The sequence below is a fragment of the Pseudorca crassidens genome, chromosome 3, assembly GCF_039906515.1.
Source record: "Pseudorca crassidens isolate mPseCra1 chromosome 3, mPseCra1.hap1, whole genome shotgun sequence".
NCBI lineage: Eukaryota > Metazoa > Chordata > Mammalia > Artiodactyla > Delphinidae > Pseudorca > Pseudorca crassidens.
The window spans coordinates 127226712-127251145 of NC_090298.1; the positions used below are offsets into that span (position 1 = coordinate 127226712).

At 44.6% G+C, this 24434-nt stretch overlaps 1 protein-coding gene across 1 annotated transcript in view; it reads right to left on the minus strand.

Moving 5' to 3' along the window:
• Window positions 1-658: 658 nt before the first annotated feature.
• Window positions 659-24434, minus strand: part of CCDC69 (coiled-coil domain containing 69) — a 36640-nt gene continuing 12864 nt past the window's right edge. Inside the window, exons 2-9 of the mRNA XM_067732320.1 lie at window positions 20976-21045; window positions 17840-17946; window positions 17249-17336; window positions 5587-5660; window positions 4591-4692; window positions 3983-4102; window positions 2973-3070; window positions 659-2001 (exon numbers count right to left, since the gene is read on the minus strand). Coding sequence (XP_067588421.1) covers window positions 1824-2001; window positions 2973-3070; window positions 3983-4102; window positions 4591-4692; window positions 5587-5660; window positions 17249-17336; window positions 17840-17946; window positions 20976-21045 — 837 coding nt within the window. The 3' untranslated portion in view covers window positions 659-1823. The remainder of the gene's footprint in view (window positions 2002-2972; window positions 3071-3982; window positions 4103-4590; window positions 4693-5586; window positions 5661-17248; window positions 17337-17839; window positions 17947-20975; window positions 21046-24434) is intronic.

The following is a 24434-nucleotide window of genomic DNA, read 5'->3' on the forward strand; positions in this document are numbered from 1 at the left end:
CCCACTTCCCACAACCTGCCCCTTCTCCAGCCCTCAACTCTCTCAATTAGAACGATGTTTTCTAAAGTGCATTCTGCAGCCTGAAGTGCTGAGGTTGGGGGAGAAACTTGGTCAAAGATGTTTAGGAGATGCTGGACGCTTTGCTTCCTCCTTGGGAGTTTGCAGTGCATGTTAGCATCTTAAAGGCTCTGAGAAATCCTGCGGTTTGCAGAGCTGTTTAACTTGAGTGAACCTAGAGTTTCCCAAATTACTTGGCTACCCATTCTTTTCTTGGTTGTGACCATTAACGTCCAATGAACTAGCCTATCCTAGTCAGGCTTTGGGAAAAGTTATAGGAAGAAGTATGTATGTGTGTGTTTCACTCCAGAGCTGTCCCCAAGGCTCCTGGAAAACCTTTTTGCCCAGGGCTGAAGAAACAGAGTCACATCTGAACCCCTAGAACTAGAAATGGATGAAGCCCACATCTGGGGGAATGAAGAAGGCAGTCTGGGATGACAGAGGAAACCTCAGTTCCTGTGAGTTGACTTTTCCTACGTGATGCTCTGGGGGGCTGGGGGACCCCAGGCATGGCCCATTGGCTCCTGTGATCTCAGTTTGCTCTCTGCTAAAGCTGGGTAAGAACCTGCTTTGAGGATCTTTTGCAAATCAAGGAGAGAGGTGTGTATGAAAGCATTTAATTAAAATGCTTATACAGGGGTGGGATTGTTATTGGTTCCAGATGACCCAACACTTCCTGAGAAGAATCTTGAATCCACAGACAGTCAGGATTGGACAGGCCTGCTGGGGTTAGTTATTCGAGCCACCCCTTTGCACTGACGGGGAGGCTGAGGGCCAGGATCCGTGGGCCTGGGGTCAGGGGTGGTAGAAGGAATTAAGTGGAGAGCAGGAATGAAAGAGAGCACTCGTAAGGGTGGGGGGCAGTCAGAGCAAGGAGGAGAAAGACCAAGTCTCAGACATGACCTCCCAGAGCCTGGGGAGGAAGAAAAAGTATGATAAGGTGAAACCTGGATGACAGGTGAGGCCCTAGTCCTGGCTCTGCGGGTCCCACTCCCCGCCTTGGTTTCCTCATCAGTACAGGGATGAGGTTCCAGCTCTGGCTGTCGAGGGTACTTAGATCCACTAGGTGGCCCCCGTGTCCTGATGGCACTGAGGCCGAGGGACCGGGAGTGCAGGGCAGTGAGCCTTGCCCGGTCCAGGAGCAGCAGCTCTGCCGGTAACCCCTAGACTGACCGGATTCTGGGCCTGGGACCGGTGCCATGCCCGATTCACTGCCCAGTTGGCAGGGCCTCCAGTGCCCCCCTCCCAGCCACTCACCCTCCCCAGTTTGATTCACAGCATGTGGCCCCTGTCCTCCCCTGCCCCCCAGCCCCTAGTCTAAACTTCAGACAAGCCTAGAATGGGACACTAGGGCCGTCTGTTCAGTTCCCCCAACCGGTTCAGCGGCTGAGAAAAGGCCGGGTCGGGAGTGGGGCTTGGGGGGATGGCTGCGGCAAGTGAGGACCAGTGGGTTGTCTCCTCTTGGTCAGATGACCGATATGGCATGGCTGCCCCTGGGGAAAGCCTCAGAACCCCCCGATCTGAACAGACAGAAGGGGAGGGAGGAAAGGGCTCTTCTTGCTTGTCCCCTGCACCAACTTGAGGGGCCCCCGAAGCCCCGAGGGTGAGTCTACGTGGCCTAAGCCCCCAGGGCTGACTGGCCGCACATCCTGGCTCCCCATCTCACTCCCACCCTTGTCCCCTCCTAGGGACAAGAGGCCCCTGCTGTTTTCTCTGCCAAGTCCTCGAGAGAAAGCTGTGACCACAGCATCCCGGCGGTCCAGGCGCTATGTGGCGAGGTAGGAGACCTCAGTGGGGGTGAGAGAGGCCAGCGGGAAGGCGGGGGAGGCGTCGGCCCCGAGGACCCGGTACAGCAGCTGCTCCTTCTCCTGCTGGAGCTGCCGGCGCAACTGCGACTCCTTCTCCAGGGCCTCTCGGGCCAGAAGCAGGTCCTCAGAGAGCTGCCTGTGGACACAGACAGAGCCCAGGGTTGCCTGCGGGAAACCGCCCCTCGGGGTCTCCATCAACTGCAGCGACCAGCCCACTTCTCCAGGAAGCCTTCCCCGGGGGCCCACCGCCCCGTCTGCCTGTCCCAAAAGGCAACTCTGTCTGTCTCCATCCTGGCTAAGTGGGCTCCACGGGAAAGCCCAATCCAGGAAGAAGGAAAGGAAGCTTAGGGTTCAAGAGGCCCGATGAATGAATGAATCGGTTGTAAGGGATCCGTAAATGAGAACTAAGATCATGTGTCGGATGTAATTTGTTGGTCTGTTGAAAAAAAAGCTGTTGACCAAGGAGTGTGGCCCTCAGACACCGCGCCCCCGCCAAGCCCCACTCCCACCCCGGCCTTTTCTCAGCCTCTGAACCAGTTGGGGGAACTGAACAGACGGCCCTAGTATCCCATTCTAGGCTTGTCTGAAGTTTAGCAGACAGCTCTGGGTTCAGATCTGCTCCACCACTGAGACGTGTAACTCTGGACAAGGTATTCGCTCTTGGTGAATTTGTGAAATGGGAATGATAACGGGACTGGCTGTTAGAGTAATTACGAGGATTCGATGAGATAATGTGTAGTCAACAAATTACATCTGACACGTGATCTTAGTTCTCATTTACGGATCCCTTACAACCGATTCATTCGTTCATTGGGCCTCTTGAACCCTACGCTTCCTGTTCCTTCTTCCTGGATTGGGCTTTCCCATGAAGCCCACTTAGCCAGGATGGAGACAAACAGATATTAATCAGCCCTGTGACTTCTGTTTCCGGGCAGAGCCGGTCCCTTGGGATTTCCCTTTGCTGACCCCCCAAGCAAAGAGGAGCCGCCTTCCCCAGACAGGCCTGGGCCCACGTCAATCCATTCCCAGGGCCTCTTGGAGACTCTCCCAACTGGAAGTTCACAAAAAAAGCGGGGGGGATGGGAGGAGGGGGGTGGGAGCAGCTACCTGGACACAGCCATCTGGTTGCGGCCTCGGGCGTGGAGGTCCTCGTTCTCCTGCTGCAGGGTGGTGATTTTCTCCTCCAACAGCAGGTTTTTTTCTTTCTGTGACAAATAAGAGCGAGCTCAGAAAGCCACCAACCTCACTCGACACAATGTGTGCTGTCACCTCCCTCTTATCTGTGCTCACTGAAAACACTGATTTACTTGAGACCAAATGTCACATTTCGTGAAGCAATAAGATTACTTGGAACAATACAGCTAAGGCATGAACACAGGACTGCCAGCTTTTCGCTTTGCCAGATGAGTATTAAAAAAAGAAGAGCGCCACTACTATTTAAAATCTCCATCAGTTCACAGGAGTATTTTGGTTCTCCAAAAGTCAGAAGCATCTAATGTATAAAAATGTAAGTGTATCCGTTATGCTATTCCACAGAAATGGTTGAAAAAAATTTATAGGGAAGCTCTGAGATGGTCTGATTTAAAATTTAGGTTGTGCGCCACACAAGAGGACAGGGAACTTCTTCCAGGACAATGTAACATAATCCGTTTGGATTCAACCCTAGGTTCCCAAGGCCTCCCTTCTCCTGGAGACAAAGCCACCTGTGTCCCCAATGCCCACCACTGCCCAGGCCTGTCCTTGCTGACTCCGGCTTTCCAAATCTGTCTGACTTTTTTTTTTTTCAGCCTTGACTTCTTCCTCAGCCCCTGCCCGACCTGTGACATCTGCCAGCCCCTCCTGATTAGCCCGGCTACCTGCCCAGCGTCACCCAAGTGACAGCAACATGAGCAGTCAAGAAATGTATAGGACCCGGATGACAAGGAGTCACTGTTGGACCCAGACCAGCCTCAGCGGCTCAAGGGCCGGCACAGGTGGCAGGTCACAGCTGGTAAGGACCAGGCTGGGCCCTCCTCAAAGTGCCTTCCCTCTGCACACCTGACAGAGGAAGTGCCCAGAAAGTAGAAGCATGAGCTGCCCCCGCTACCATCCCCCACCAGCCGCTGCCAGCCACGGACCACTGTCTCCATGAGGATGAGCCGCTTGTCTAGCTCGTGGATTCGCTCGTTCTTCATCTCGATGACAAAGTGTAAGCTCTCCAGCTCCTGCTCCCAGAACTGGCTGGGGCTCCCGTACTCCTAGACAGGAGCACAGAGCGATCTCAGCAGACCATCCGGCAGAGGGGGCAGCGGGGCACGGGCGACCTCCCTCCTACCCGCTCTGCCCCCAGCTCTGACTTTCACAAGTCACCTCCCTCTCTTGGCCCATGGAAAGTGCTTAATGTGCTTTATCTTACTCTATTCAATAGTGCATATTGTGCTCACACCATCACAGATGGGGAAACCGTGGTTCACAGAGGTCAAGTCGCTTGTGCTAAGTGGTAGGTTTGCTCTTTGCGCCTAGTTCTGAGTCCAGAGCCTGAGCTCTTGACCATCCTATATGCCTCTCTCTGAACCTTACCTTCCCCCTCAGTGACACGGGGACACCGTTTCTTCCAGACCCTTGTGAAGGTAAGAGTGTCAGGTCTGAGCCCTGTCCTTGAAGAGGGACTGGCCTTTCCTGTTGCCCAGACCTGGACCTCCCTGGAGATGGAAGAAGGAGAAGCTGCGGGTGAACTGCTGCCTACCTGGATGTGCTTCTTGTAGTCCTGGCTTAGGATGGACTCCTCTACCCTCTTCACCTTGGCCTGGAAGGCCTCCAGCTGTGCGGTCAGTCTGTCCGTGGTCTCCTGGAGAAGGGAGGTGATGAACCCCTGGCCCATAAGGCTGGAGGTGGACTTCTCCACCCCACAGAGAGGGGTCAGTATTGGGTTCTTCAGTCTGTTGTTGCTCTGCCCAACAGTGCAGGCTCTAGCTACTTCAACCACTGCTCGAAACACACAGCCCCACCTCTCCATACCCTTGGGGACGATGTCAGGGCATTCAAGGCCGGTGGTAGTCTGGCATTCAAAATACATGCAAACCGGGCTCAGTGTCCTTGCCCTTTCTCTTCTCTCACTGCTTCCTCTACACGCTTCTCCTGCAGCCAACGTCACATCACTCTTCCAGCTGCCAGGTGCATTCCTGTCTCCATACTGCTCCCCTGCCAAGGATTTCTTCCCCCCGAACCTTGCCCATTGCCTTTAGGACAGTGCACCCCCTTACTATGGCTCACAGACTCCCACCGTCTGCTCCTTGCCTCCCTCTCTGGCCTCAGCTGTCTCCCACTTACACTCTATACCCAGTCATCTTGGACTTGTTTCAGTTCCACAGGTACTCTATATTTTTTCCCTTTCCTCATGGCTTTAAACACTTTTTATTTTTCCTACCTAAGGCACTCTTCCTACCCTTCTTCATCTGAAAAATTCTAACCCACCCTCAGACTCCCGCTTAGATCTCAATCCCTCTTGGAAGTCCCTGACCAGCCAGATTGGCTCGGACACCTCCTCTCCTGCTTCCACAGGTCCCTGTGCATCCACCCATCGCTCTAATCACACTGTGGCCCCAGGCCCATGAAGTCTCCAAGATGCTCCCAGCGGTCCTTGAAAAACAGGCCAACCCTCATCTCAGACCAAGTCCTCCTGAGCTAACATAATAGTGTGGTGGCCACATCACAGAGACTGACATGGCCCAACCCGTCTCACCTGCAGGGCCGCCTTGGCCTCCTGGAAGGAGCGGGTAAGGGCTTCTTTATCCTGCTCATGGGAGGCCTGGAGGACTGGAGGGAAAGGAGACCACTGTGAGCTCAGATCCCTGACACTTCACCCTAAAGCTGTCCGGCAGGCCCCATGAGCTTCAGAGAGCCCAGGGGACCCCCTGGGATCATGGGGACCAGGAGTCTGAGAATGCTTTTATTCCTCCTCCTATCTCATGGGCTTGGGGCTGTACCAGAACTATAGTAGATATTTAATAGAAGCTCATGGAAGGGGAAACAAATGAGATCCTGGGAAGAACTGTGAACCCTACCAGATTGTGGGTGCCACCCACACCTGGCTGAGGGGAAGATCCAAAGGTCTGCGGCAGGCTGTTAATCTCAGGCCACAGCGTGCTGTGGAAAATGCACAGGGCCAATGTTCTATAAGTTGGGTTAGCCAAATCACAAAATCATTGACTCATTAGTTGTCAAACTGTGGCACAAAACTACAGTAAGTACATTAGATTTGGGGCCAGGAAATCTACCTGGTCCTAATTCTGCTTCTCTAAAACTGGAGGAGATCACTTGAAATACCTAAAACTCCTGTTGACTCAGTTGTGAAATGGGTCAAAAGAAGCCTGGCCTAGTTGTCTCTAAGGGGTGAGAAAAGGACATGCAAGTGCTCTCCAGGCTGGGCAGTGCTGTGCAGAGCTGGACTTATCACTCTCCAAATTCACAGAGTTTACTTTTCATCCTGCCTCCTCTACAAAGTTCCTTTTGGAAAATTCCAACCTTCTCTTGGCTGAAAGAAGATAAGAGGGAAATGACTAGTCACTGGGTGGGATGGGAAATAGGACAGACAACAGGAAAGTGTAGTACAGCCAAAGGCCCAGGTATATAAGGGGCCTGTGTCACAGTGGGCAGTGACACAAGGAAAAGAATGTTCAGTAACATAAATGTGATCGAGCTGTCAAAAATGGATAAGATCCGCTATATAAAAACCACAGGCTTAATTTTTATAAATTATGGGCTTAATTAATTGGCCTATCAAGACAGGTTTGTTTCCAGGTAAGATGGAGGAAGCACACTCCATGCAGTCTACTGAATTTAGCTATAAAACCAGGACAGAATGAATGCAACAACTATTTTCAGACTCTGAAAGGTAAATGGTAGCAGGCAGACTGGGCAAGAAGATCAGAATTCAAAGTACCACTCAACCAGTACATTTAATTTAAACAAGACCCAGAATCTGATGTATTCAAACATCCAATATATCCAGAATGCAATACAAAATTGCTCAGCTTGCACTTCTCAATACTCAGCATACAAAGAAGTGGGAAAATCTCAATCCTCCTGAGAAAAGACATTCAACAGATGCCAACAGTGAGGTGCCACAGATGTTGGAATTATTAAGGGACTTTAAGGAAGCCACTATACAAATGCTCTGAAATAAGGGTGAACACTCTTCGAAAGGATGGAAAACTAGAAAGTGTAACCAAACATTAAAACTAGGAGGGGGCTTCCCTGGTGGTGCAGTGGTTGAGAGTCTGCCTGCTAATGCAGGGGACACGGGTTCGAGCCCTGGTCTGGGAGGATCCCACATGCCGTGGAGCAACTAGGCCCGTGAGCCACAACTACTGAGCCTGCGCGTCTGGAGCCTGTGCTCCGCAACAAGAGAGGCCGCCATAGTGAGAGGCCCGCGCACCGCGATGAAGAGTGGCCCCCGCTTGTCACAACTAGAGAAAGCCCTCGCACAGAAACGAAGACCCAACACAGCCAAAAATTAATTAATTAATTAATAAACTCCTACCCCCAACATCTTCTTAAAAAAAAAAAGGAGGGAATTTTACAACAAAAAAATGAAGTAAAAAACTCACTTGGTGGGCTCAATAGAAGAACAGAAATGACATAAAAAAGAGCTAGTGAACTTTTGAAGATCAATAGAAATTACCCAATCTGAAAGAAAGTGAAAAGATATTGGAAAAAAATGGACAGAGCCTCAGGAACCCAAAAGATAATCCCAGGATATCTGACATTTGAGTCAAAGACTCAGAAAGGATGCAGCGCAGAAAAACTATAGGAAGGAATGGTTGAATGCTTCCCAAATTTGGCAAAACATAATCCTACAGATTAAAGATGCTCACTGAACATCAAAGTAAACCCAACGAAATCCACACTCAGACGTATCATTTTTAAAAACGAATAACAGCCATAAAAAGCAACGAAATTGAGTTATTTGTAGCAAGGTGGATGGACCTAGAGACTCATACAGAGTGAAGTAAGTCAAAGAGAAAAACAAATACCGTATGCTAACACATATATATGGAATCTAAAAAAAAAAGGTTATGAAGAACCTAGGGGCAGGACAGGAATAAAGACGCAGATGTAGAGAATGGACTTGAGGAGGGGGAAGGGGAAGGTGGGACAAAGTGAGAGAGTGGCATGGACTTATATATACTACCAAATGTAAAATAGATAGCTAATGGGAAACAGCTGCATAGCACAGGGAGCTCAGCTTAGTACTTTGTGTCCACCTAGAGGGGTGGAATAGGGAGGGTGGGAGGGAGATGCAAGAGGGGGGGGATATGGGGATATATGTATATGTATAGCTGATTCACTTTGTTATAAAGCAGAAACTAACACACCATTGTAAAGCAATTATACTCCAATAAAGGTGTTAAAAAAACTAATAAAAAATCTGTAACAGAATCAAAGAAAAATGGTGCATTACACAGAAGAAGTAAGTTTGAATGAGTTGTGGATTTCTCATTAGAAAGCTTAGAGACTAGAAGGCATAAGAACATTTTAAAACTGCTGAAATAAAAGAACTGTAAATCAAGAATCCTATCTTCAATAAAAATATCCTTCAGGAAAGAAGGTGAAATAAAGACATTCTAGATGAAGAAACACTAAAAATTCATCACCAATGGACCTGCTCTAAAAGAACTGCTCAAGGAAATTCTTTAAATAGAAGGCAAATGGTACCAGAGGGCAACTTGAAACTTCAGGAATTTAGGAAGAACAACAGAACTGGTAAACACCTGGGTAAATGTAATAGACTATTCTTTTTCCTTTGAGCTCTTTAAAATATGATGGGTAAAAGCAAAAATTATAACATTGTCTGACGGGGTATTCAGTGTATGCAGATGTAATACATAAGACTAAGTACAACAAAAAGGAGAGATGATAGACCTATATGATGATAAGGTTTGTACATTCCACTTGAACTGGTAAGATATTAATTCTAAGTAGACTGTTACACATATTGTAATTCTTAGTGCAATCACTAATACATACATACACATACACACACACACATATATACATACACAAAGAGATACAGTAAAAGAGAATAGGGGGGCTTCCCTGGTGGCAAAGTGGTTGAGAATCTGCCTGCTAATGCAGGGGACATGGGTTCCCCTGGTCTGGGAGGATCCCACATGCCGCGGAGCAACTAGGCCCGTGAGCCACAACTACTGAGCCTGCCTGGAGCCTGTGCTCCGCAACAAGAGAGGCCGCGATAGTGAGTGGCCCCGCTTGCCACAACTACAGAAAGCCCTCGCACAGAAACGAAGACCCAACACAGCAATAATTAATTAATTAATTAATAAACTCCTACCCCCAACATCTAAAAAAAAAAAAAGAGAGAATAGGTAAGTTAAAAAGGAATACTAAAAAATGTTCAGATACTCCAGAAGAAAGCAGGGAAGGGAAAATAGAGGATAAAAAACAGAACAAACAGAAGACAAACACCAAAACAACATCCATATCAATAACAACATTAAACTGCCTAAACACTCCAAATAAAAGAAACCCCAACTATGTGCTATTGACATGATATAACACCTACTTTTTTTGTTTGTTTTTGGCCGTGCCGTGAGGCTCACAGGATCTTAGTTCCCCGACCAGGGATCGAACCCATGCCCTCAGCAGTGAAAGCACAGAGTTGTAACCACTGGACCACCAGGGTCCCTACAAAAACCTACGTTAAATGTCATAGGTGGGTTAAAAGTAAGAGTGGAAAAGAAACATTTAAAAATAAGGAAGATTCTCGGGTCTTCCCTGGTGGTGCAGTGGTTAAGAATCCACCTCCCACTGCAGGGGATGCGGGTTCGATCCCTGGTCAGGGAACTAGATCTCACATGCATGCCGCAACTAAGGAGCCTGCGAGCTACAACTAAGGAGCTGGTGAGCCGCAACTAAAGAGCCCTCCTGCTGCGATTAAGACCTGGCACAACAAAAAAATAAGTAAATTAAATTTAAAAAAAAAAGAATAAGGTAGATTCTCAGGGATGAAGACGTACACTACATCATGATAAAGGGGTCCATTCTCCAGGAAGACATAACAAACCTTAAATATTTATACATGAACAGTCATTCTTCAAATTACATGAAGCAAAAACTGACAGAACTGAAAGGAGAAACAAATACACAATTACAGTTGAAGATGTCAACACTCCTCAGTATTCGATAGAAAAGGTAGACAGAGAGTAAAAATATAAACTGAACAATACTGTCAGTGACTTGTTTTAATTGATTCATTTATAAAATACTCAATACACATTCTTTCCAAGTGCACATGAAACTTTCACAAGATAGACCATATCCTGAATCATAAAACAAGCTGAAAAATATTATAAAAGAAATGAAATACAAACTGTGTTCTCTGACCATAATGGAATCAAACTGGAAACCAGTAACAAAAAGAGAACTGGAAAATGTCCAAACACTTGGAAGGAAATACACTTCTAAATATTCAGTGAGCCAAAGAGGAAGTCTCAAGGTAATCTCCCCTGAATATATTTTGAACTGAACAAAAATAAAAATATAAAACATCAATTTGTAGGATGCAGATAATGCAGTGCTGAGGGGGAAATTTATAGCACCAAGTGCTTATGTTAGAAAAGGAGATAGGTCTCAAATCAATAAACTTCTAGTTTAAGAAACTAGAAAAAAAAAAGAGCTAACTAGATACAAAGCAAGCAAGCAGGAGGAAGGAAATAAAAAGAGAAGTCAGTGAGATTGAAAATAGAAAAATAGGAAAAAGAAATCAATGAAACCGAAAGCTGATTTTTGGAAAGGATTAATAAAATCGATAAACCTCAAGCAAGACTGACAGAGAAAAAAAATTAAATGCACAGATTACCAATTACAGAAACTTAAGAGGGGATAGCATTATAGATACAGAAGATATTTAAAACAATACTAAGGGACCACTATGAACAATTCCTATGCACATAAACTTGACAACTTAGATAAAGAGTACCAATTACTGAAAAACTACAAACTTGCAAAACTCATCCAAGAAAAAATACATAACCTGGACATTCCTCTAACTATTGAAGTTAAATCTGTACTTAAATACTTTCTGGAAAGGAAATGTCCAAGCCCATCTTTTCTTGTGTTTATTTGCTGTCTGTATATCCTCTTTGGTCAAGTATCTGTTTAAATCTTTAGGTTTCTCTGACAAATTCTACTGAATATTTAAAAATGATATAGGACCAACTCTATACAATCTCTTTTAGAGATAGAAGAGGAAGGAGCATTTCCCAACTCATTCCATGAGGCAAGCTTTACCCTGATACTAAAACCAGACACATGGTACAAGAAAAAACTACAGACCAGTAGCCCTTATGAACATAGAAACAAACATCTTCAGTAAAATATTAGCAAATCAAATTCAGCAATATATAAAAAGACCAAGTGGGGTTTTGTAACACAAGTCCAAAATTTGAAAACTCAAATCAATGCAATCTACCATGTTGACAGTATAAAGAAAAATCACATGATTATATGGATCATAGATCTAAATGTAAAACTTAAAACCATATAACTTTTGGGAGAAAACATAGAAGATCTTTGTTACCTAGAGTTCAGCAAAGAGTTCTTAGATATGACACCAAAAGCATAACTGATAAAAGAAAAAATAACTTTGGAATTTATCAAAGTTAAAGCTTTGCTTTGTGAAAGCCATTAAGAGAATGAAAAAGAAAAGAAAACAAAACAAAACCAAAACACCCACACAGACTAGGAGAAAATATTTGCAAATACAGAGGACTTGTAACCAAAATATATAAATGTCTCTCAAAACTCTACAGTAAGAACAAACAAGCTACTTAAAATGGGCAAAGGATTTGAACAGGCATTTTACCAAAGAGGTTATACAGACAGCAAATAAACACAAGAAGAGATGTTCTACATGATTAGTCATTACTGAAATGCAGATTACACCCACAGTGAGTCATCATGCTTATTTATTAGAACAGCAAAAAATAAAAAGTATTGACAAGTGTTGGTGAAAAGGAACAGTGGAACTCATCCATCACTGATGGGAATGTAAAATGATGGTCCCTTAGGAAAGCAGTTTAGTCATTTGTCATAAAGCTGAACATATATTTATCATATCCATTCCACTCCTAGGTGTTTACGCAAGAAACTAAAGAACACACAGAGACATGTACACAAATGTTTATGAAATTAGAACACTCCCTAACAGCATACACAAAAATAAACTCAAAATGAATTAAAGACCTAAATGTAAGGCCAGACACTATCAAACTCTTAGAGGAAAGCGTAGGCAGAACATTCTATGACATAAATCACAGCAAGATCCTTTTTGACCCACTTCCTAGAGAAATGGAAATAAAAACAAAAATAAACAAATGGAACCTAATGAAACTTCAAAGCTTTTGCACAGCAAAGGAAACCATAAACAAAACCAAAAGACAACCCTCAGAATAGGAGAAAATATTTGCAAATGAAGCAACTGACAAAGGATTAATCTCCAAGATTTACAAGCAGCTCATGCAGCTCAATAACAAAAAAACAAACAACCCAATCCAAAAATGGGCAGAAGACCTAAACAGACATTTCTCCAAAGAAGATATACAGATTGCCAACAAACACATGAAAGAATGCTCAACATCATTAATCATTAGAGAAATGCAAATCAAAACTACAGTGAGGTATCAACTCACACCGGTCAGAATGGCCATCATCAAAAAATCTAGAAACAATAAATGCTGGAGAGGGTGTGAAGAAAAGGGAACCCTCTTGCACTGTTGGTGGGAATGTAAATTGATAAAGCCACTGTGAAAACAGTATGGAGGTTCCTTAAAAAACTAAAAATAGAACTACCATATGACCCAGCAATCCCACTACTGGTCATATACCCTGAGAAAACCATAATTCAAAGAGAGTCATGTACCAAAATGTTCATTGCAGCTCTATTTACAATAGCCCGGAGATGGAAACAACCTAAGTGTCCATCATCAGATGAATGGGTAAAGAAGATGTGGCACATATATACAATGGAATATTACTCAGCCATAAAAGGAAACAATATGAGATATTTGTAGTGAGGTGGATGGACCTAGAGTCTGTCATACAGAGTGAAGTAAGTCAGAGAAAAACAAATACCGTATGCTAACACATATATATGGAATCTAAGAAAAAAAAAAAGGTCATGAAGAACCTAGGGGTAAGACGGGAACAAAGACACAGATCTACTAGAGAATGGACTTGAGGATATGGGGAGGGGGAAGGGTAAGCTGTGACAAAGTGAGAGAGTGGCATGGACATATATACGCTACCAAACGTAAAATAGATAGCTAGTGGGAAGCAGCCACATAGCACAGGGAGATCAGCTCCGTGGTTTGTGACCATCTAGAGGGGTGGGAGGGAGACGCAAGAGGGAAGAGATATGGGAACATATGTATATGTATAGCTGATTCACTTTGTTATAAAGCAGAAACTAACACACCATTGTAAAGCAATTATACTCCAATAAAGATGTTAAAAAAAACACAAAACTCTACAGTAAGAACAAACAAATTAATTAAAATGGGCAAAGGATTTGAACAGGCATTTTACCAAAGAGGTTATACAGACAGCAAATAAACACAAGAAGAGATGTTCTACATGATTAGTCATTACTGAAATGCAGATTACACCCACAGTGAGTCATCATGCTTATTTATTAGAACAGCAAAAAATAAAAAGTATTGACAAGTGTTGGTGAAAAGGAACAGTGGAACTCATCCGTCGCTGATGGGAATGTAAAATGATGGTCCCTTAGGAAAGCAGTTTAGTCATTTGTCATAAAGCTGAACATACATTTATCATATCCATTCCACTCCTAGGTGTTTACCCAAGAAACTTAAGAACACACAGAGACCTGTACACGAATGTTTAGAAGAGCTCTATTCATAATTGCCTCAAGTTGGAAACGACCTGTCCCCCCAGGGACAAGGGGATGAGTGAACACTAGATCACAACTCAGCCATGATAAAGAAGGTACTATTGACACACCCAGCCACTTGGATGACTCAAAGGCATCATGATGAGGGAAAGAAGACAATGTTAAAAATTATATTGTATTATTTTGTTTCTCTAACAGCCTCAAAAAGACAAAACCATAGTGGTGGAGAACAGATCAGCGGTTGTCAGGGGTTGGGGTGGGAGAAGATGTGAATACAAATGGGCAGCCTGAGAGAGTGTTTTGGGGGTGATGGAACTGTTCTATATTGGATTATGGTGATGGTTGTACGAATCTACACATGTGTTAAAGTTTATGAAACTGTATATCAGAAAGTCAATTTTAATGTATAATAATTAAAAAATAAAAACAAAAATAGAAAATAAAAGACAACGAGGTTATCAAATGTGAATAACCACCACTAGCCTCTCCCAGTTATACTTCCCCCATGCTGTGCTTTTAGTCATTCATTTAATACACACTTAGGCAGCACCTAATTGGTGCCAAGCAATTCAAAAGTAACTATGAAAGAATTCTGACTGATGGGAAGAACTCGAGACAGGCAGTCCCTTCCCCTCTGGGGTTGTTACAGTAGGAAAATTTTCTTATCAATATATTTACAATGCTAAAATTAATATCAAAGCAATGCTCTGCTTGGAGAAGAAAGTTCTTTTCCCATAATAGCCTTGAGAGGGAGGGAAGGAAGATTTTAGAGATACACATACTGAAAGGAGATTCAAGGTAGGTTTTAGAGATACAGAAAGTGAACTAAGGTCCAGTGACAGACCCAGTTTCACGGGGTGTATTAGTATTAAAGTGCAACCCTTCAAATTCCCAGGGCAAGGGCTTCAATTCTATTTCAAAATTGCGCTAATGTTGCAATATGTTTCAAGATTCTTAAAATTGTTCAGACCTCTGTTCTAGTTATTCCATTTCTGGAAATCTAAGGATATAATGTAAAATGTGGGCACATCTTTACGCAAAACACGTTTAGTGCAGTGTTACTTACAATAGTTAAAAATCTATATGTCTAGACTCACAGGAAATAAGGAAAACCATGTATGCAGTGGTCTAGATTTTACATTTTAGTAGCAGAAGAATTACTTGGAAACATGTTTGATACAATGTTAAATAAAAAGAACAAGATATAAAATTTTACATATAAAATAATCTTAACTGTGTTTTTAAAAAGATAAATAACTCTGGGGGAAAGTCATACAAATACTGATGATTAAAGAAAAACTGGCTTAACATTTTCAAGGTCAATTTCAATAGCATCAAAAATCTAGATAGGGCTTCCCTGGTGGCACAGTGGTTGAGAGTCCGCCTGCCGATGCAGGGGACACGGGTTTGGGCCCCGGTCCAGGAAGATCCCACATGCCGCGGAGCGGCTGGGCCCGTGAGCCATGGCTGCTGAGCCTGCGCGTCCAGAGCCTGTGCTCCGCAACGGCAGAGGCCACAACAGTGAGAGGCCCGCGTACAGCAAAAAAAAAAAAAAAAAAATCTAGATAACCTTCCCCAAAGAAGCTATACAAATGGCCAACATGCACATGAAAAGATGCTCAGAAAAATTAGTCATTAGGGAAATGCAAATCAAAACCATGATGAGATACCACTTTGCACTCACTAGGATGGCAATAATAATAATAGCAACAACAGTGGAAACTAACAAGTGTTGGCAAGGATGTGGTGCAATTGGAACCCTTGTGCAATGATGTTGGAACTGAAAAGTGGTGCAGCCACTGTGGAAAACAGTTTGGTGGTTTCTCAAAAAGTTAAGCATAGAATTACCATGGGACCCAGCAGTTCTACTCCTAAGCGTACACCCAGGGGAACTGAAAGCAGGTGTTCAAGCAGGTGCTTGTCCTGGTGGCACTGGTTCATAGCCCAGGCATCCATCAGCTGATGAATGGATAAGAGAGTGTGGGGTGCCCAGGCAATGGGATATTATTCAGCCACAAGAAGGAATGGAATAATTTTAAAAATGGGGGGAGAAAAAGGAATGGAGTGCAAATGCACACTGCGGCATGGATGAGCCTTGGAAGTGTTATGCTGGGTGAAGGAAGCCAGATGCAGGGGTTGTATGATTCCATTTACACGAGTGTCCGCAGTGGCACAGCCATGAGACTCAGAGCAGAGTGATAGTTGCTGGGGGGTTGGAAGGGGGAGGGTGGGGTTTGGGAGTGACTGCTTAGTGGGTATGGGGTTTGCCTTTAGGATGAGAGAGTTCTGGAAGTGGACAGTGGCGATGGTTGCAGGGCACTGTGAATGGAGTAAATGTCACTAATGGTAAATCTTAGGTGTATTTTACCAAACTAAAAGATATATGTACATAAACTTTGCCATACCAGCCCTACTAGGATGTTATTCTAATGATAAAATCATGAGTGTGGCAAAGATTTTACAAAATGAGGTTCACCGTGTAAGAATCACTGCTATTATAAACAATGGCAAAAGTTTGAAACTGCCGAAATGCCTAACCAGAGGGGCTCAGTTAAATGAGCAAAGGTACACACCGGAATGCTACGTAGTTACTAAAACTGTGCTACAGGAGTTTAATGACAAGATGTTAATACAGTTCAAAGTGAAAAAATCCATTTATCTCCTCCCCCCAAAGTGTGTGTGTGCGCACAGATATATATTCTAGGTAAATACACACAAAGGAAGTAAAAGGGATCTATATCAAAGGGGTAGCAGTGATTAGTTCTGGGTGGAATTACACACAATTTTAATTTTCTCAGTAATAAAAATATACTAATAAATACTTGCTAAGTATCTTGTGAACTATCAGGGACTGTTCTAGATTCCTTCATCTACCTATCTATCTATCTATCTATCTAACTAACTATAAATTAAATTGTTTGATTCTCATAAAGACCCTATGAACAAGGGTTAACTAACTTCTTCAAGGTTACACAGCTGGTAAATGGTGAAGCTGGGATTCAAACCCAGAGACCATTTGCAGAGTCTGAGATCCAACCATTATGCTGTAAGATGTTTTTGTTTAATCCATACATTCTAAATTTTCTTTGATGAGCACATCACATGTAAAAGGAAAGAAAGTTACTTGAAAAAAATAATCAACCTAACCATAAATTGTAAGAGCCGTCATCATCGTGGGGAAGGAAAACAGATATTTTTAAATTCTCCTATTTGTCAAGGTTTTCCAAATGTCCTGTAATGCATACAAATTGCTTTTAAAATGGAAAGGAAAAACACCTCTCAAAACAAAGGATGGGGTCAGATTTTACATGCCTGAAAGGACAAGTCGAAGGACGCTGCAAACTCCAGCCCTGAAGTGACCAACTGCTTATGGACCAGAGCTGGGAGGGAGGGGACAGTGGGAGTCCCGTGTGAACTCAGCTGGTGGAACAGGAGTCCGTTCCACACCCTCCCAAGTGCATCTTGTCCTTACCTCTCAGGGCCTCCGCGTGCTCTCCCTCCAGGACTCTTCGCTGTTCATTCAGTTTCTCTCCAAGCTCTAGTTCCCTCTCCTTCTCCACCTGGGGGCGGAGGGTCCAGAGCAGGATGAGATTGAGTAGGTTCAGGGCAGCCTCACTTATTCACTCACCGACACTGGAGCCCTTTGGAGGTTGGTGATCAGAGTCCTACCCGCTGATCGGAGTGATGGGAATGACATGTGCCCAGAGAGGGCACAAGGCCTCCAAGACACAGCAGGTGTGGCTGACTTTGCCCTCTTTAGGGCTTAGAAGGGGGTTCCCAGAGATTTACCAGGTGGAAGGGATTTTGGAATCTTCTAATCCTGATGCCACTGAGGGCAGGAAGACCTTTGTTATGTTAGTGTTTCCCCACCTTTTATTGCATAGAATGAATATAATGAATTATATGCCAGCAGTTACAAATATCTGTTCAACAGATAAAGGACTCTCTTCCCGGCAAAACAAGCAAGAGATACTCACACCAACAATAAGAACAAAAGATGGCCTCACTCTGGGATTTAACATGGTCAGCAGAGCAGGAGGAAAAGAGAGGGGCTGGGCCTTACCTTCTGTGCCCATTTCTTCTTGTCCTCTTCGTGTTGCTGGAGAATTCTGGTGAGAGCCTTCTGGTGCTGCCCAGCCTCCTCAGATGTACAGAGATGGACAGTTGTGGCTATAGGTGAGGGAGGAAAAAAACAATCACAGAGCAGAGGCTGGGACCAGGCCCAGCAGAGAGGGTGTAAGGGCTGGGGAGCCTGTCTCCTCCTCAAGAATGGTCTCAGCTCGGGGGTCAACCTCCAGAGGCAGCTCCTTAAATCTCCCTGGCTTTGGAGGCCCTCCTTCATAAAGTGCAGAAGCCAGGGGTCTCATTTTGCCCCTGGGATCTATAGCAGAGCCGGTAACTCACGGGACATGTTCAGCCCATAAAGGTGCTATTTGCTCTACCCCAGGGGTCCCCAACCGCCGGGATCTAATGCCCGATGATCGGAAACAGAGCTGATGTAATAATAATAGAAATAAAGTGCACAATAAAAGTAATGCACTTGAGTCATCTCAAAACCATCCCCCCCGCCCCTGTCATGCCCCAGTCCTTGGAAAAATTGTCTTCCACGAAAACGGTCCCTGGTACCAAAAAGGTTGGGGACGCTGCTCTACCCAATATCTAAATTAAAAACAAATAGTGGCTGACGCTTAATAACTGGCAGATTCTACTTAATACGACAGATTTCCAACTTATCTTGAAGAAGCCAAAGAAGTGGCGGTGTGTGCCTTAGTGTCGAAGCAGGAGCTGGGCTGAGGGGCAGCTGCCTTCCCCTCCGTCCAGGATGTGGCTCTGCCCTTTGCTCACAGAGGACGCGTGTAAGGGGCCACTTGGTCACACACGTTACCTGCTGGACCCTGTGTCTGAGTGTGTGACCCCTCACCTTCAGCATCCCCCGAAGCGGGGGGCAGAGAGGCTGCTGTGAACAGTGAGGAGACGCAAACAGGAAACCCCCAAACAGGCCTGGTGATGCCACTCTGAGTCCAACAGGCTCTGGGTCTCACCTAAGGCAGGGACCCACCCTCTCGGGGCTTCAATTAAATCAGGATAATGATAATACCTACCTCATGGGGCTATTGAGATCGTTAAGTCAGAGAACAATGGCGATAAAAATAACAACAGCAGGTAAACAATAAAGAGCGCTTACCATGCTCAGAAACACGCCCAGCTCTGTCCCAAGTATCTCACAGGTATTACTCACTGAATCCTCACAACCACCCAGAGTGGTGGGCACTGTGATTATCCCCATGTCACGGATGAGGGAACTGAGGGACAAAGAAATCATGCAACCTGCGCAAGATTACCCAGTTCACAATCGGGATAAAGGACTGTGAACCTACACGATGTGATTCCACAGCAGACATTCTGAACTACCACCTTGTTCTACCAGCTTATGCATAACAAGCAGTAATTGTACAACAGCCAACACGTGGAAGCAACCTAAGTGTCCATCAACACATGAATGGATAAAGTAGATGCAGTATATACGTGTAAAGGAGTATTACTCAGCCATAAAAAAGGATGAAATTCTGCCATTTGCAACAACATGGGTGGACCTAGAGGGTATTATGCTTAGTGCACTAAGTCAGAGCAAGGCCAATACTGTATGTTACCACTTACATGTAGAATCTAAAAAATACAACAAATGAATGAATTTTAAAAAGCACTAAGTGTAGTGCCAGGCATTTGGAGGTGATCAATCAGTACTCTTCATTGTTCACTAAATGTTCTCTAAATATTCCTCGGTGCTCATGACAAGCATTGGAGGCTAATACTAGCATTGTTAGCATTATTATAAATATAGTAGTAATAGGGGCTTCCCTGGTGGCGCAGTGGTTAAGAATCCTCCTGCCAATGCAGGGGACACGGGTTCGATCCCTGGTCCGGGAAGATCCCACATGCCACGGAGCAACAAAGTCCGTGTGCGCCACAACTACTGAGCCTGTGCTCTAGAGCCTGCGAGCCACAACTACTGAGCCCACGTGCCACAACTACTGAAGCCTGCGCACCTAGAGCCCATGCTCTGAAACAAGAGAGGCCATTGCAATGAGAATCCAGCTCACTGCGACGAAGAGTAGCCCCTGCTCACTGCAACTAGAGAAAGCCCGTGAGCAGCAATGAAGACCCAACACAGCCATAAATAAATAAATAAATAAAAGGAAATGTAGTAGTAATATTACTACAGAACTTCATAGGCCAGGTTGGGTACAAGATATGACGAGAAATGTGAGGAAAGAGGCTGTGGTCAGTCCATCAGATAGGAAGTCTGAGCCCTGGGTCCTGGGCGGAGGCGCTGGTCATGATCAGCTCTCATAAATCATCTGGCTCGGGGTCCCAAACGTTGGTCAGCAGTACCAGACTGGCCCCAACTGGGGAGAAGCTTATTAAAAAGATTTATCATCCCTAACAATGCAGAGTCTTCAGCCCCGCTCCCAGAGATCCTTATTTAGTTGGCCTGTGGTGAGGCCCCAGAATCTGTACTTTTGAAAATCACCCACCCCAGGTAATTCTTATGTACATTCAGATTGGAGAACCTCTGAATTCTGACCCAGTTGCTTATCTGGTACTTGAACTTCATCTACAATATCCCTGACAGCCTCCAGGTGTTCATGAAACACTTTCAGAGATGGAGAGCTCATCCTATTAGGAAGTACCTCTGATGATGTTAAACCAACAACCGCATGAAAAATCCTTTAAGATTAAACTGAATTCTGCCAGCCTGTTTCTGCTACACTGAGGCCCTAGTACTGATCTCTAGGTCACTGAACAAGCCTCATCTTTCTTCTCCATGAGGACACTTCAGTCACTTGGAGAGAACTGTTGTGTTTTATTGCAACATCCTCTGTTTCTTTAACTGTTCCTTCAAGACATGGTTTCCAGATTCCTCACCAGCCTCATCTTTCTCCATTGTACTCTCTCCAATTGTTCTGGATTCCTCTGAAGATGTATTTTCCAGAAATAAACTCAGCACTCCAGGTGTGGTATGAATAGTCAGGAACAGGGAAGAACTATCACCTCCCTGATTTTAGACATGATACTCCTATTAATGTAACCTAAGTAAAATCTTGTGAGATAATTAAATAGCCATATCATGTCTGCTGATTATAAAGTAGGAAATCTCATAGATGTCAGGGAGGGCATTTACAGGGCTGCCTACTCACCTGTGTCACCATTGAGGGGACCCAGTTCCTGCAGCTCTGGTTTGGGAGGCTGATCTGGTCCTTGGCACCTCTGGAAGAGATGAGACAATAATGAGGATGAAGGAAGAAGGTAGGAGGTCAGTGTGAGGATGGATGCTATGGTAAGATTCTTCTAAAGGCAAGACAGGAATTCCAGTCGTGCCAAACCCGGCTCTAGGCCCAGTTCACTTAGGCTTCCTTCCTCACCATGCCGAGGCAGCACTCCCTTTGTGGGGAAAGGGTTCTCAGAGCAGAATTTCTCATCTTGGCCAGGGAAACCCTCCGCGGGGAGTTTGATGCTGGTTGGTCTCTCCTTAGATTCTTGTGATTTGGCTTGGCCACCAACCATGGGCCCCTCTCTGCCCTTATCTTCCTTCTCTAGGGACTTGGCCAGACCTTCTGCTATTACCCTCACCCCAGTTATGGCCTTTAGGTGTCCTAAAACTTCCTAACCCCCAGTTCAGAGACAACTCCCCTTCCCTCTCGGGGCTTGTGGCTACCACAACTTCCAGCCAACTTCCCTGTATTGAAAGCAGAGCATCAAAGTTCGTGCCATGTTTTACTATGCTTCTTCTCTGCTAGAAGGGCTGTTTCCCCAACTATAAGGAGACAGCAGTACTTAACGTGACAGATGGGGGTGAGATACTGCAGCCAGGATGTACCAGGCACTATGCTGTCTTATCTATACTATCTCAGGTAATCTTTAGAAGGACCCTGGGAAATACGAATGCCCCCCAATTTAAAGATGACAAGGCTGAGGCAGGTGAGGAGCCCATCAAGGTAAAGCAGGGGACAACTAGCAGAGTCAAGGATTTGAGCCATACCTAGTGGGCACTGTAACCAACCTTGGCCAGTGTGGGTTGAATCTGATCATAGGAGAGAACTGAGGCAAAAGGGCCTTCTGTACCACAAGGCAGTGTCAGTGGCTCCCAGATTTCAGTTTTCATAAATAATATTTTGAAATAGGAGAATTGATATGGGTTGACAAGAAAGGCTGCTGACAAAAATTATTTGCAGACTATCACTATCATTTCATAAAACAGAAGACATTTTAACCTTCCAAAGTATATTAAGGAAAGCTCAAGATAGTTCTTCCAGGAAAGGTGAAGTAACATCTTACTCAACGTTACACACACATTCACACCTTTCATTTTCTCATTTCACCCCAGAGAGGTGAAAAGTTGGTCAAAGTCTGGCACTGGCCACTGGACCAGGATCTGGGGTAGAAAAAAAATTTAAGCTATTTTGTATACTTTTCAAAATGCTCTAGGATGTTAGCTAGACTTATTGTGATCATTTCACAATGTACATAAATATTGAATCCTTAGGCTGTACACCTGAAATTAATATGTTACTTCTCAACTATACCTTGAAAAAGTGTTCTGATTTAAAAAAAAAGATATTCTAGGCCCCATTTAATTTTTATTAATTAAAATTTATTTATTTTTGGCTGCGTTGGGTCTTCGTTGCTGCATGCGGGCTTTCTCTGGTTGCGGTGAGCGGGGGCTACTCTTTGTTGCAGTGTGCGGGCTTCTCATTGCAGTGGCTTCTCTTGTTGCAGAGCACGGGCTCTAGGTGCGTGGGCTTTAGTAGTTGTGGTGCATAGGCTTAGTTGCTCCACAGCATGTGGGATTTTCCCAGACCGGGGCTCAAACCCGTGACCCCTGCATTGGCAGGCGGATTCTTAATCACTGCGCCACCAGGTAAGTCCCTAGGCCCCATTTTCAAAATCACTTCAATAAGTCAGCCTGTGAAAAGGCTATGAAAGCATTCAATTGTGAATTATCATTGTGAAGGAAAAGCTTTACTTTTTTCTGTAATAATAGATTGCTAAAATAAAAATTATTAACAATTTCCTGAACTTGAGAATGAATGAAATGCTGCTAGAAAGCATACTTCCGGCTGAGGAAGGAAGAGAAGGGAAGGCTTCTAGAACATTCTGCCCCTGCCCCACAGTGCCTGGCACAGGGCCTGGTGCTGCGTGAAATCCCGGCAAACTGAGCAAGGCACAGTGCTTCCCCCAGGCCCTGGTCCCCACATCTGCTCAGTGGCTGGCACGCCTGTCACCCTCCCTCCACCCACCCTGTGAAGTCTCCGCCCTCCTGCCCATGGGAGAGGGGACGCCTGGCCCAGGCACAAGCTGTCAACACAGGATTCTGGGGAAATGACAGGAGGCAGCCTCTCCACCCTGGGCCGGAGGAAGGAGGGAGATAAACACCAACGGTTGTCTTGTCCCTGTTGCCACCACTCGTTACGCTAATCTGGTCAACGTTTTTATGAGAGTGAGATTTCCAGAATTCCAGTCTTGGCTTTTCCACAAATTTGGACAAGTCTCCTTCCTCCTCCGGGCTCCCACTTCCTCCTTTGTGAAGTGGAGGTGAGGAGGTCTTAGTTTCACCCAACGACGCCCATGGCGTTCAAACTCTGAGTGTCTGATTTCAGATCCTCTCAACCGCACTGAGAGGCAAGGGTTATTACAAGGGAGGAAACTGGAGCTGGGGAGGTAAGACACCGTCTAACGGGACCTCGATGTCAAAATCAGCATAAGAACAAGGTCTCAGAACAGTAGAGACCAGAACAGTATGGTTAAGAACTGTGGGAGTCTAAAATCACCCAGATCTGATTCAAATACTAAATCCAACACTGTGTGACTACATGGCCTCTCCAAGCCTTGGTTTCCTCAGGAGGTTATTTTAAGGATTAGATGAGATAAGGCACCTATAACGTCTGGCATATTCTAAGATCTCAAACATGGCATTATGACAGTTATCACGTTATGTTTGAAAAGCACGGCAAGAGCAAAGACGCACAGCGCTTTCCTAGATCTTCTGGGCTGCCACTGGCCTCAGGTTGCCTGAAAAAAGTTCATAAAGCTCATGAGAAACTGTCTTCTCCCAAATAACCACCACAGAAGGTGGAAAACTCTTCTCCACTAACAGCTTCCAGACCTTAGGCAGGACATGGCCTTGTGCTTGAGTCTCCAGATCCTGATGGTACCCCTGCCCCCAGGATAACTCCTTCAGAATGACATTCAACACTCATAATCTGTCCACACTCTACTGTTCTCCTCTCCATTTTCTTGATATTTAAATATTGGTAAACATCTTCTTCCAATTATAGTGGTAATAAATAATACATATTTATTCATTATTGGAATATTATACTTTCTTACATCTTACTTTTTCAAATATGAGCATTTACTACATGGCATTAAATATTCTGTAAATATATTAATTTTAATGACTTGAGTATGACATCCTTACAGGTGAATTTAATCATTTAATCAATAAACCACAGTTGAATGGTTTTTTAATCCATACAACCTCCACTGGTTTTAAATCATTAATTATTACTCAATATCTAATTGAGTGTTTCATTTTCAAAATAGTTTGCAAGAATATGTTGACCGCAAAGAATTTGCTTTTTAAAAAAAATAATGCC